Here is a 15,089-nt window from a genome sequence, read left to right on the forward strand (position 1 = left end):
TTAAGATCCCCACACTCCTGAGAAGGTCCAGACCCAGTGTGAGACCACACACACCCCTGACAGCGACCTGACACACTGTGAGACGCCACAGACAACTGACAGGGTCCTGAAACACACTGAGATAGCACACACACCTGAGAGGGTCCTGACACACTTGAGACCCCACAAACTATTGACACAGGGCTGACACTCTGTGAGACCAGACACACCCCTGACAGGGACCTGACGCACTGTGAGACCCCACGCACCTCTGACAGGGACCTGACAAACATTAAGATCCCCCACACTCCTGAGAAGGTCCAGACACAGTGTGAGACCACACACACCCCTGACAGCGAACTGACACACTGTGAGACGCCACAGACAACTGACAGGGTCCTGAAACACACTAAGATAGCACACACACCTGAGAGGGTCCTGACACACTGTGAGACCCCACACACCCCTGACAGGGTCCTGACACATTGTGAGACCCGACACACCCCAAACCGGTCCTGACACAGTGTGAGACCCCACTCACTTCTGACAGGGACCTGACACACATTAAGATGCCCCACACATCTGAGAACTCCAGACACAGTGTGAGACCACATCAAACCCTGTCAAGGTGCTGACAGACTGTGAAACCCCACACACCCCTGACAGGGTCCTGACACACTGTGAGACCCGACACACCCCAGAAGGCTTCTGACACACTGTGAGACCCCACACAGCCCTGAAAGGGTCCTGACGCACATTGCGATCCCACACAACTCTGGCAGGCTCCTGACACAGTGAGACCCCAAACACCCCTGACAGGGTCCTGACACTTTGTGAGACCCTACACGCCCTAAACCGGTCCTGACACAGTGTGAGACCACACACACCTCTGACAGGGACCTGGCACACATTAAGATCCCCCACACACCTGAGAAGCTCCAGACACAGTGTGAGACCACACACACCCCTGACAGGGTCCTGACACACTGTGAGACCCCACACACCCCTGAGAGGACCTGACACTCAGTGAGACACCACACACACCTGACAGCGTTCTGATAAAACTGTGAGACCCCACATACACCTGACAGGGACATGACGCACTGTGAGACCAAACAAACCACTCACAGTGTCCTGACACAGTGCTGACACTCTGTGAGACCCGACACACCCGTGACAGGGACCTGACGCACTGTGAGACCCCACGCACCTCTGACAGGGACCTGACAAACATTCAGATCCCTCAAACTCCTGAGAAGGTCCAGACACAGTGTGAGACCACACACACCCCTGACAGCGAACTGACACACTGTGAGACGCCACAGACAACTGACAGGGTCCTGAAACACACTAAGATAGCACACACACCTGAGAGGGTCCTGACACACTGTGAGACCCCACACACCCCTGACAGGGTCCTGACACATTGTGAGACCCGACACACCCCAAACCGGTCCTGACACAGTGTGAGACCCCACTCACTTCTGACAGGGACCTGACACACATTAAGATGCCCCACACATCTGAGAACTCCAGACACAGTGTGAGACCACACCAAACCCTGTCAAGGTGCTGACAGACTGTGAAACCCCACACACCCCTGACAGGGTCCTGACACACTGTGAGACCCGACACACCCCAGAAGGCTTCTGACACACTGTGAGACCCCACACAGCCCTGAAAGGGTCCTGACGCACATTGCGATCCCACACAACTCTGGCAGGCTCCTGACACAGTGAGACCCCAAACACCCCTGACAGGGTCCTGACACTTTGTGAGACCCTACACGCCCTAAACCGGTCCTGACACAGTGTGAGACCACACACACCTCTGACAGGGACCTGGCACACATTAAGATCCCCCACACACCTGAGAAGCTCCAGACACAGTGTGAGACCACACACACCCCTGACAGGGTCCTGACACACTGTGAGACCCCAGACACCCCTGAGAGGACCTGACACTCAGTGAGACACCACACACACCTGACAGCGTCCTGATAAAACTGTGAGACCCCACATACACCTGACAGGGACATGACGCACTGTGAGACCAAACAAACCACTCACAGTGTCCTGACACAGTGCTGACACTCTGTGAGACCCGACACACCCGTGACAGGGACCTGACGCACTGTGAGACCCCACGCACCTCTGACAGGGACCTGACAAACATTCAGATCCCTCAAACTCCTGAGAAGGTCCAGACACAGTGTGAGACCACACACAACCTTGACAGCGACCTGACACACTGTGAGACGCCACAACAACTGATAGGGTCCTGAAACACACTGAGATAGCACACACACCTGAGAGGGTTCTGACACACTGTGAGACCCCACACACTATTGACACAGTGCTGACACTCTGTGAGACCCGACAGACCCCTGACAGGGACCTGACGCACTGTGAGACCAAAAAACACACTCATAGTGTCCTGACACACTGTGAGATCCCACACACACCTGAGAGGGTCCAGACACACTGTCAGACGTAACACAACCCCGAGAGGGTGATGACACACTGTGAGACCCCATACACCGCTGACAGGACCTGACACACTGTGAGACACCACACACACGTGCCAGGGTCCTGACAAACTGTGAGACCACACACAACCCAGGCAGGATCATGACACACTGTCAGATCCCACACACCCCTAACAGGGTCCTGACCTACATCAAGATCCCACACGCTCCTGAGAGTGTCCAGACACACTGTGAGACCTAACACACTCCCGAGAGGGTGATGATACACTGTGAGACCCCAGACACCCCTGACAGGACCTGACACACTGTGAGACACCACACACATCTGACAGTGTCCTGACAAACTGTGAGACCCCACATACACCCGACAGGGACATGACGCACTGTGAGACCAAACAAACCACTCACAGTGCCCTGACACACTGTGAGACCCCACACACACCTGAGAGGGTCCAGACACACTGTGAGACGTAACACAACCCCGAGAAGGTGATGACACACTGTGAGACCCCATACACCCCTGACAGGACCTGACACACTGTGAGACACCACACGCACCTGACAGGGTCCTGACAAACTGTGAGACCCCACACAACCCAGTCAGGGTCCTGACACACTGTCAGATCCCACACACCCCTAACAGGGTCCTTACATACATTAAGACCCCACACGCTCCTGAGAGTATCCAGACACACTGTGAGACCTAACACACTCCTGAGAGGGTGATGATACACTGTGAGACCCCAGACACCCTTCACAGGACCTGACACACTGTGAGACACCACACACACCTAATAGGGTCCTGACACACTGTGAGACCCCACACACTATCGACACAGTGCTGACTCTCTGTGAGACCCGACACACCCCTGACAGGGACCTGACACACTGTGAGACCCCACGCACCTCTGACAGGGACCTGACAAACGTTAAGATCCCCCACACTCCTGAGAAGGTCCAGACACAGTGTGAGACCACACACACCACTGACAGCGACCTGGCACACTGTGAGTCGCCACAGACAACTGACAGGGTCCTGAAACACACTGAGATAGCAGACACACCTGACAGGGTCCTGACACACTGTGAGACCCCACACACTATTGACACAGTGCTGACAAACTGAGACCCCACATACACCTGATAGGGACGACGCACTGTGAGACCAAACAAACCACTCACAGTGTCCTGGCACACTGTGAGACCTAACCAACTCCCGAGGGGGTGATGATACACTGTGAGACCCCAGACACCCCTGACAGGTCCTGACAAACTGTGATACACCACACAACCCAGGCAGGGTCCTGACACACTGTGAGATCCCACACACCCCTAACAGGGTCCTGACATACATTAAGATCCCACACGTTCCTGAGAGTGTCCAGACACACTGTGAGACCTAACACACCCCCGAGAGGGTGATGATACATTGTGAGACCCCAGACACCCCTGACAGGACCTGACACACCGTGAGACACCACACACACCTGACAGGGTCCTGACACACTGTGAGACCCCACACACTATTGACACAGTGCTGACACTCTGTGAGACCCGACACTCCCCTGACAGGGACCTGACGCACTGTGAGACCCCACGCACCTCTGACAGGGACCTGACAAACATTAAGATCCCCCACACTACTGAGAAGGTCCGGATACAGTGTGAGACCACACACACCCCTGACAGCGACCTGACACACTTTGAGACGCCACAGACAACTGACAGAGTCCTGAAAAACACTGAGATAGCACACACACCTGAGAGGGTCCTGACAAACTGTGAGACCCCACACAACCCTGGCAGGCTCCTGACACTGTGAGACCCCATAGACCCCTGACAGGGTCCTGACACACCGTGAGACCCCACGCACCCCTGACAGGGTCCTGACACATTGTGAGACCCGACACACCCCAAACCGGTCCTGACACAGTGTGGGACCCCACTCACCTCTGACAGGGATCTGACACACATTAAGATGCCCCACACACCTGAGAAGCTCCAGACACAGTGTGAGACCACACACACCCCTGACAGGGACCTGACACACTGTGAGACCCCAGACACCCCTGATAGGACCTGACACTCAGTGAGACCCCACATACATCTGACAGGGACATGACGCACTGTGAGACCAAACAAACCACTCACAGTGTTCTGACACACTGTGAGACCCCACACACACCTGAGGGGGTCCAGACACACTGTGAGACGTAACACAACCCCGAGAGGGTGATAACACACTGTGAGATCCCACACACCCCTAACAAGGTCCTGACATACATTAAGATCCCACACGTTCCTGAGAGTGTCCAGACACACTGTGAGACCTAACACACTCCCGAGAGGGTGATGATACATTGTGAGACCCCAGACACCCCTGACAGGACCTGACACACTGTGAGACACCACACACACCTGACAGGGTCCTGACACACTGTGAGACCCCACACACTATTGACACAGTGCTGACACTCTGTGAGACCCGACACTCCCCTGACAGGGACCTGACGCACTGTGAGACCCCACGCTCCTCTGACAGGGACCTGACAAACATTAAGATCCCCCACACTCCTGAGAAGGTCCAGATACAGTGTGAGACCACACACACCCCTGACAGAGACCAGTCACACTGCGAGACGCCACAGACAACTGACAGGGTCCTGAAACACACTGAGATAGCACACACACCTGAGAGGGACCTGACACACTGTGAGACCCCACACACTATTGACACATTGCTGACACTCTGTGAGATCCGACACAACCCTGACAGGGACCTGACGCACTGTGAGACCAAACAAATCACTCACAGTGTCCTGGCACACTGTGAGACCCCACACACACCTGAGAGGGTCCAGAGACACTTTGAGACGTAACACAACCCCGAGAGGGTGATGACACACTGTGAGACCCCAGACACCCCTGACAGGACCTGACACACTGTGAGACACCAGACACAGCTGACAGGGTCCTGACAAACTGTGAGACCCCACATACACCTGACAGGGACATGACGCACTGTGAGACCAAACAAACCACTCATACTGTCCTGACACACTGTGAGACCCCACACAACCCTGTCAAGGTGCTGTCAGACTGTGAGACCCCACACACCCCTGACAGGGTCCTGACACACTGTGAGACCCCAGACACCCCTGATAGGAACTGACACTCTGTGAGACACCACACACACCTGACAGGGACCTGACGCACTGTGAGACAAAACAAATCACTCACAGTGTCCTGACACACTGTGAGACCCCACACACACCTGAGAGGGTCCAGACACACTGTGAGACGTAACACAACCCCGAAAGGGTGATGACACACTGTGAGACCCCAGACACCTCTGAGAGTACCTGACACACTGTGAGACACCACACACCCCTGACAGGGTCCTGACAAACTGTGAGACCCCACACAACCCAGGTAGGGTCCTGACACACTGTGAGATCCCACACACCCCTAACAGGGTCCTGACACACATTGCGATCCCACACACATCTGAGAGGTTTCTGACACACTGTGAGACACTCCACACCCACGCCAGATCTTGACACACTGTGAAACCCCACAGATCCCTGACAGGGACTTGACGCAATGTGAGACCCCACACACCCCTAACTGTGTCCTGACAATCTGTGAGACCCCACACACCCCAGAACGCTCCTGACACACTGTGAGACCCCACACACCCCTGACAGTGTCCTGACAGACTGTGAGATCCGCACCCCCCTGAGAGGGTCCTGACACCGTATGAGCCCCACAGGCCCCTAAAGGGTCCTGACACTCTGTGAGACCCCACACACACCGGACAGTGTCCTGACACATCATGAGACCCCACACACCCGTGACAGGGTCATGACACACTGTGAAAGCACACACACCCCTGACAGCGACCTGACACATTGTCAGACGCCACACACAACTGACAGGGTCTTGAAACACACTGAGATCCCACACACAGCTGACAGGGACCTGACACACTGTGAGACCCCACACACCCTTGACAGCGTCCTGACAAACATTGCGATCCCACACACCCCTGAGAGGGTCCAGAAACACTGTGAGCCCCACAGGCCCCAAAAGGATCCTGACACACTGTGAGATGGCACACACCCCTGACAGTGTCCTGACGCATGGTGCGACACTGACACATTGTGGGTCCTGGTACACCGTGATACCTCAAACAACCCTGAGAGGGTCCTGACACACTGTGACACACCACACCCCCCGACAGGGTTCTGATACACTGTGAGACCTCACACACCCCTGACAGCGAGCAGACACAGTACATACAACTAATAGGGTCATGAATCACACTGAGATCCCACACACACCTGACAGGGTCCTGACACATCGTGACACCCCATACACCCCTGACAGGGTCATGACACACTGTGAGAGCACACACACCCCTGATAGCGACCTGACACATTGTGAGACGACACACACAACTGACAGGGTCTTGAAACACACTGAGATCCCACACACAGCTGACAGGGACCTGACACACTGTGAGACTCCACACACCCTTGACAGCGTCCTGACAAACATTGTGATACCACACACCCCTGAGAGGGTCCAGACACACTGTGAACCCCACAGACCCCAAAAGGGTCCTGACACGCTGTGAGACGGCACACACCCCTGACAGTGTCCTGACGCATGGTGCGACACTGACACATTGTGGGTCCTGGCACACCGTGATACCTCAAACAACCCTGAGAGGGTCCTGACACACTGTGAAACACCACACCCTCCCCCCCCCCACCCCCGACAGGGTCTTGACACACTGTGACACACCACACACCCCCCCCATACCCCCGACAGGGTCTTGACACACTGTGAGACCACACACACCCCTGACAGCGACCAGACACACTGTGAGACACAACACACAAATGACAGGGTCCTGACACACTGTGACACACCACACCCTCCACCCCCCACCCCACACCGCCGAGAGGGTCTTGACACACTGTGAGACCACACACATCCCTGACAGCGACCAGACACACTGTGAGACACAACACACAAATGACAGGGTCCTGAAACACAAAGATCCCACACACAACTGAGAGGGTCCTGACACACTGTGAGATCCCCACAACAGGGTCCTGACACACTGTGAAACCCCACAAACAACTCACAGGGTCCTTACACACAGTGAGACCCCACACCACCCTGGTAGGGTCTTGACACAGTGTGTTACCTCACACACCCAGGAGGGTGATGACACACTGTGAGACCCCACACACTATTGACACGGTCCTGACAGTGTGAGATCCGGCACACCCCTGAGAGGGTCCTGATACACTGTGAGATCCGACACACCCCTGAGAGGGTACTGACACACTGTGAGACGGCACACACCCCTGGCAGTGTCCTAGAACATGGTGAGACACTGACACACTGTGATACCTCAAACAACCCTGAGAGGGTCCTGACACACTGTGACACACCACACCCCGCCCCGGACAGGGTCTTGACACATTGTGAGACCCCACACACGCCTGATAGGGTTTTGACACACTGTGAGACCCCACACAATCCTGGCAGCGTCCTGACACACTGTGAGACCCCACACACCCCCCAGAGGGTTCTGACACACCGTCAGACGCCACACATCCCTGAGAGGGTCCTGAAACGCTGTTAAACGCACACACACCCCTGACAGGGACGTGAAACACTGTGAGATTCCACCCCCCCCCACACCCACAACAAGATCCTGACACTGTGTGAAACCCCACAAACCACTCTCAGTGTCCTGACACACAGTGAAACCCCACACAACCCTGGTAGGGTCCTGACACACAGTGAGAACTTAGACCCCCCTGACAGGGTACTGACACACTGTGAGATCTCGCACACACCTTACAAGGTCCTGGCACATATTAAGATCCCACACACAGCTCAGAGGGTCCAGACACACTGTGAGACGTAACACACCCCCGAGAGGGTGATGACACACTGTGAGACCCCAGACACCCCTGACAGGTTCCTGACATACTGTGAGACCCCACACACTCCTGACAGGTTCCTGACACACTGTGAGACCCCACGCACCCCTGACAGGCACCTGACACACTGCAAAACCCCACAAACCACTCACAGTGTCCTGACACACGGTGAGACCCCCACACACCCCAAATGGGTCCTGATACATAGTGAGATCTCACACACCCCTGACAGGGTCCTGACACACTGTGAGACCCCACACCACCCTGGCAGCGACCTGACACACTGTGTGACCCCACACACCCCAGAAGGGTCTTGACACACTGTGAGGCGCCACACACCAGCCAGCGAATTGATGCACTCTGAGACGCCACACACCCGTAACAGTGTCCTGAGACACATTGCGATCCCACACACATCTGAGAGATTTCTGAAACACTGTGAGACACTCCACACCCACGACCAGATCCTGCCACACTTTGAAACCCCACACATCCCTGACAGAGACCTGACGCAATATGAGACGCCACACAGCCCTGGCAGGGTCCTGACACACTGTGAGACCGCACACATCTGAGAGGGTTCTGACACACTGTGAGACCCTCCACACCCAGGACCAGATCCTGACACACTTTGAAACCCCACGAAACACTCACAGTGTCCTGACACACTGTGAAACTCCACACACCCCTGACAGGGACCTGACACACTGTGAGACCCCACACACTATTGACGCGGTCCTGACAGACTGTCAGATCCGACACACCCCTGAGAGGGTCCTGACACACTGTGAGCCCCACAGGCCCCTAAAGGGTTCTGACACACTGTGAGACTGCACACACCCCTGGCAGTGTCCTGACGCATGGTGGGACACTGACACACTCTGGTACCTCAAACAACCCTGAGAGGGTCCTGACACACTGTGACACACCACATCCCCCACCCTCGACAGGGTCATGACATCCTTTGAGACCCCACACACGCCTGACAGGGTTCTGACACACTGTGAGACCCCACCCAACCCTGGCAGGGTCCTGACATACTGTGAGACCCCACACAACCCTGGCAGGGTCCTGACACACTGTGAGACCCCACACACCCCCGAGAGGGTGATGACACACTTGAGACCACAGACACCCCTGACAGGATCTGACACACTGTGATACTCCACACACCCCTGACAGGGTCCTGACACACTGTCAGATCCCACACACCCCTCAGAGGATCCTGACACACCGTGAGACGCCACACATCCCTGAGAGGGTCCCGACACACTGTGAGACCCCACACACCCCTGACAGGGACCTGACACACATTAAGATCCCAGACACACCTGAGAGTGTCCAGACACACTGTGAGACCACACACACCCCCGACAGCGACCTGACACACTGTGAGATGCCACACGCAACCGACAGTGTCCTGACACACTGTAAGTCCCCACACACCCCTGACAGGGTCCTGACATGCTGTGAGACTCCAAACACCATTGTCACGGTCCTGACACACTGTGAGACACCACACCCCCCTGAGAGGGTCCTGACACACCTTGAGACCCCACACATCCCGGAGAGGGTCCTGAAACACTGTAAAACAACACACTCCCCTGACAGGGACGTGACACATTGTGAGACGCCACATACCCCTGTCAGGGTCCTGACACACTGTCAGACAGCACACATCCCTGACAGGGTGACGGTGAGAGGGGAGGGGGAACTGTGATTCGTTGACCTGTTTCTTTCACAGAATGCCCACTACCCTTTTCTCCATCTCCAAATGCCACATCAACACTGGGGACTAAAAGTTTCTTCCACAGGAATAAATGACACCTCTGATAGTGGAGGGGGGGTTTTCCAGTACGGGACAGTTGGGGGTCAGTAAACTACCAGGGAAATACTCACCTTCACAGCACAGTTAATTGTGAAATGTGATGATCTGGTGTTTATCTATACCAGGCCTCTCTGTCCAATCAGGGGTCAGTTAATCGAATTTACTTCACTGTTAGAGTATCCACTGACGAATCCAATTAATGCAATAGCTTTGACCTAAATCTTGTGTGCTTAAATACTGAGTTCTGAGTTGAGGCATCTAACAGTTTGTCCACTGTCTGTTCCCATGGAAGATGTTCAACAGAAACACAAGGAGACTCTGCGGGCACAAACTGAAACACTGAGAGTGGACACGATCCTGATGAGGGAGAAGGTGAAGGTTTTCCAGCTGGTTGATCGATACGCTGAGCTCACGGTCATTTCTACTGTTCGAGATCGGAGACTGGTGGAACATGAGCTGCTGGCAAGAGGCAGAGACCACGAGGAGTGGAGAGAGGAACATCTCCGCAGAGAACTGGAAAAAATCCGGACAGATCAGTTGTTCCAGAGCAGCTTTTCCCGGAGTAAATCCAAATCTGAGAGTTCCGCAGCAGTGGCTGGAGTCCCGGGAATCGGAAAAACAACAATGGTACAAAAGATTGTTTATGACTGGGCCACAGGGAAAATACACCAACAGTTCCAGTTTGTCTTCAGTTTTAAATTCCGGGATTTAAACTCCATTAACGGCAGAATAAACCTGAGGAAAATGATTCTGGATCAGTATCCTTACTTTGGGAATTTTATGAGAGAGGTCTGGAAGAACCCAGAGGGATTGCTGTTTATATTCGACGGTTTAGATGCATTCAAACACAGAATCGATTTTTCTGACAGTCAGAGAGATACAGAACCCAACCACCAGTGCCCAGATCCCGAGTGGTGGTGTGAAGTGTCTGACATTGTGTACAGTTTAATCCAGGGCAAGCTTCTCCCAGGGTGTTCAGTGCTGGTGACCACCCGTCCGACGGCATTGCATTTATTGGAAAAGGCAGAGATCAGTATCTGGGCTGAAATCCTGGGATTCGTTGGTGAGGAACGGAAGGAATATTTCATCAGGTATTTTGAAGATCAGGCGGTGGCAGCAGCTGTTTTCAAACATGTGAAGGAGAACGAAATCCTGTACACCATGAGCTACAACCCCTCCTACTGCTGGATCCTCGCTCTGGCACTGGGCCCCTTCTTCACACAAAGAGTCAGGGACCCGCAGCGAGTTCCCAAGACCATCACCCAACTGTATTCCTATTATATTTACAACATCCTGAAAAACCACGGCTGTGAGATTAAGAACCCCCGTGATGTGTTACTCAGGGTTGGTCAGATGGCCTTCAGAGGAGTGTCCGAGAAGAAGATTGTGTTTACAGATGGAGATTTGATCAAATACAATCTGCAGCCTTCCCCGTTCCTGTCTGGATTTCTGATGGAGCTTTTGGAGAGAGAGGATTCTGCCCGAAGCGTGGTGTACACATTCCCACACCTCACCATCCAAGAGTTTGTAGCTGCAGTCGCACAATTCCTGATCCCAGACGGCAGAGATATTATGAAACTCCTCACTGAAGCCCACAACATGACAGATGGGCGATTTGAGATGTTTCTCCGTTTTGTTGCTGGTCTCTCCTCCCCAATGACAGCTCGGGGCCTGGTGGAGTTTCTGGGGCCATTTCCCCATGAAACAACCTGCCGGGTGATTGACTGGATGAAGGAGGAGGTTAAACGCTGGAGTGGAAACACGAGGAGTGAAGCTGGTAAAAGAAGCCTCCTGAACACATTGCACTACCTGTTTGAGTCTCAGAATCGTGGACTGGCTCAGGCCGCACTGGGATCTGTGGAAATACTTTCATTCAGTGGAATGACACTGACCCCGATTGACTGCGCGGTCCTGTCTCATGTCATCGGACTCTGTGATACAATAAAACACCTCGACCTGTGGAACTGCCACATTCAGTGTGAAGGAATCCAGCGGCTGGGACCCGGGCTGCACAAGTGCCAGGAGTTGAGGTAACTTGATTTATTTCTCACTCTTAACTGTGAAACTGTTCCATTGTGTTGTTTCAATGTAAAAAGATTTGGGTAAAACTGTAGTAAATATGATTGTGAAGAATTGTGACAAATGCCATCACCCTTCCTCCTGTGGGATCTCTGTTCCCCATCCCCCTTCCTGCTTTTTCTTCCACCATCTCCCATCGACATTTCCCCATTCACACATCTATCTCACTGAGGGAGTTTCTCCCCTTCACCCCTACCCCTCCCGACCCTCACATGTCAGTAACACTTTTCTAACCATAGGGGAATGAGACAGAATATGTGGAGTTTACAGGGTCACACCGACATACTAAATTACTGACATTCGGTGAATACCCTGGAGCTGGGCAGTGAGGGACATTGACAGTGATGGGAACTCCGATCAGTGACTTACTGAAGGGTTTAATGTTTCCTGAAATATCCAAGTGAGAGAAATTCCCTCAGACCCACGGTTTGAATCACTTTGTTCATCAATTTGTCTGTTTGTGTTTAGACTGAGTTTTAATAAACTGGGAGATTCAGGAGTGAAACTGGTGTCTGCGGCTCTGAGGAACCCGGAGTGTAAAATACAGAAACTGGGGTAAGTACCAGACTGTGGGAGATTGTGTTTACAGTCACTGGGTGTCTGACACTGAACATTAATGTGATCAGTAATTGTGTTACTGATAAACACTGGGGATTTGTACCGTCTCCTGTCTCTCTGTGTCCTTCACCCTCACTCTCTCTCATCTCCAGGTTGTTCAATATCGGTCTCACAGATTCTGGTGCCGAGGATCTCGTCTCCGCTCTCAGTACAAACCCATCACTGACGGAGCTGAAGCTGGGATCAAACTCGCTGACAGACCGATCTGTCCCCGCTCTCCGCAGTCTCATACAGACCCTCCCGAGTCTGGAGTGGATCATGTGAGTGTTTGTGTTAATGTTCAATGTGATAAAATATCAGCGGATCAGCGGGTTTTCTGGTGATATTTGTCTGTGAGTGTTGTTGAAACATTAACCCCTGTCCCCTGTTACTGACACTGTTGTGTAATCTGTTTATTTCATCTTTATTCTCCCATCTGTTTCAGGCTGGGGGACAATCAGTTCAGTGACACCGGGAAGAAGGAACTGAGATCTCTGCAGGGAGTCAGACCTGGACTGACAGTGACCGTGTGAACATCTGAATGTGTGAACATCCCCGCCCGCGGGATGGGGACATTTTCGCCGATTCCTCGCCCCCCCCTTTAACCCCGCCCCCACCTTCCCCTTACCTTTAATGGCCACGCGCCAGGTTTAATTCCCAACAGTTTTAACGGAACTAGCTTCTCTCGTTGTGACGTTTTTCGCCTCCTGTCCAGCGGCGCAGCTTCCGCCGGATGTGCGGGTTCGAGACCCCGGGGAATGACACAGACGGGAAGAGCCCGGGGGCCGGGGCTCAGTCTGGGACACCGGTGTCCCGGGGTGGGATTATCCCGGGAGTACGTAATGCTGGCTGGCCTGCTGCGTTCACGGGCAACTTTTACGTTTCATGCCGGGGAATTACACAGACAGGAAGGGCCCGATGATGGCGGGTTTTTTCTGAGACACGGATGACTCCTGACCGGCGTGGATAACTTCACTCACATCATCTCTGAACTGATTCCACAACCTACGGACTCACTTTCAAAGAATCTACAACTCGTGTCATTATTATTTAATATTTTATTTGCACAAATTTGCCTTCCTTTGCACGTTGCTTGTTGTTTAGTCTTTGTTTTTGTATAGTTTTTCATAAATTCTGCTATATTGATTTATTGTCCTGTAAATGACTGCAATAAAATGAATCTCAGGGTAGTATATGGTGACAAATAAGAACTTTGATAATAAGCAACACGCATCAAAGTTGCTGGTGAACCCAGCAGGCCAGGCAGCATCTGTAGGAAGAGGTACAGTCGAGACCCTTCGTCAGGACTAACTGAAGGAAGAGTTAGTAAGGGATTTGAAAGTGGGAGGGGAAGGGGGAGATCCAAAATGATAGGAGAAGACAGGAGGGGGAGGGATGGAGCCAAGAGCTGGACAGGTGATTGACAAAAGGGATATGAGAGGATCGTTGGACAGGAAGCACACAGAATCTATGGCGAAGGAACATGCGGTGCCCGTGGATACAATTCCGGGATCGAATGTGTTATTGATTGTAATAACAGTATTTTAATTTGTGTTTTATATCGTCTTGGGTATTGCATGTATGTTTCAATTCTAATAATGTTGTCATTGAATAAACTAATGTATATATCTCGGATATTCACACATACACATATACATGTGTGTTTTGGGGAGGAGGGGAGAGGGGTTTGGGAGGAAGAGGAGTGACGGGACGAGGAGTGGACTGATGAGACGGTGACCGTAGCAAAGTCAATAGGGCACGGAAAGGGGAGGCGAAAGTTCCTGTCACAAACTGGTGGTGACGTGGATAACATAGAGTCGGGGTGAGGAGGAGTGAAACCACAGGAAAGGAGCGGGAGTGATGTGACCAGGAAGGAGGGAAAGTGATGGGACGAGGTGGGAGGGGATCTGATGGGACGGGAAGGGAGGGGAAGTTACAGGGCTAGGAGAGAGGGGTCTGATAGGACAGGGTGGGCAGGAACAGGATCAGGAGTGTGGGGGAAGGGTGGGTGTTTACGATCCTTCGCAAATAAGATGGACGGCAAGAAGTGGGGTGCGGACGGGGGAAAGAGGGAGCGAGGGGTCGAGACGCGATCAGGGCTGATGGGACGGAGAGTTGAGTGTCTGAACGGAGGGAGTGGGGAGAGACTCAC

The 15,089-nt window shown here is 53.3% G+C and overlaps 1 protein-coding gene across 1 annotated transcript in view; it reads left to right on the top strand.

Annotated features, from left to right (window-relative positions):
• The window catches only part of LOC134342037 (NACHT, LRR and PYD domains-containing protein 3-like), a 39,218-nt gene extending 24,518 nt beyond the window's left edge, over positions 1 to 14,700 (top strand). Inside the window, exons 6-9 of the mRNA XM_063039975.1 lie at positions 10,554 to 12,291; positions 12,809 to 12,895; positions 13,051 to 13,218; positions 13,383 to 14,700. Of these exons, the coding sequence (XP_062896045.1) occupies positions 10,554 to 12,291; positions 12,809 to 12,895; positions 13,051 to 13,218; positions 13,383 to 13,470 (2,081 nt within the window). The 3' untranslated portion in view covers positions 13,471 to 14,700. The remainder of the gene's footprint in view (positions 1 to 10,553; positions 12,292 to 12,808; positions 12,896 to 13,050; positions 13,219 to 13,382) is intronic.
• Positions 14,701 to 15,089: the final 389 nt, after the last annotated feature.

The sequence above is a fragment of the Mobula hypostoma genome, unplaced genomic scaffold, assembly GCF_963921235.1.
Source record: "Mobula hypostoma unplaced genomic scaffold, sMobHyp1.1 scaffold_79, whole genome shotgun sequence".
Classification (NCBI taxonomy): Eukaryota; Metazoa; Chordata; class Chondrichthyes; order Myliobatiformes; family Myliobatidae; genus Mobula; species Mobula hypostoma.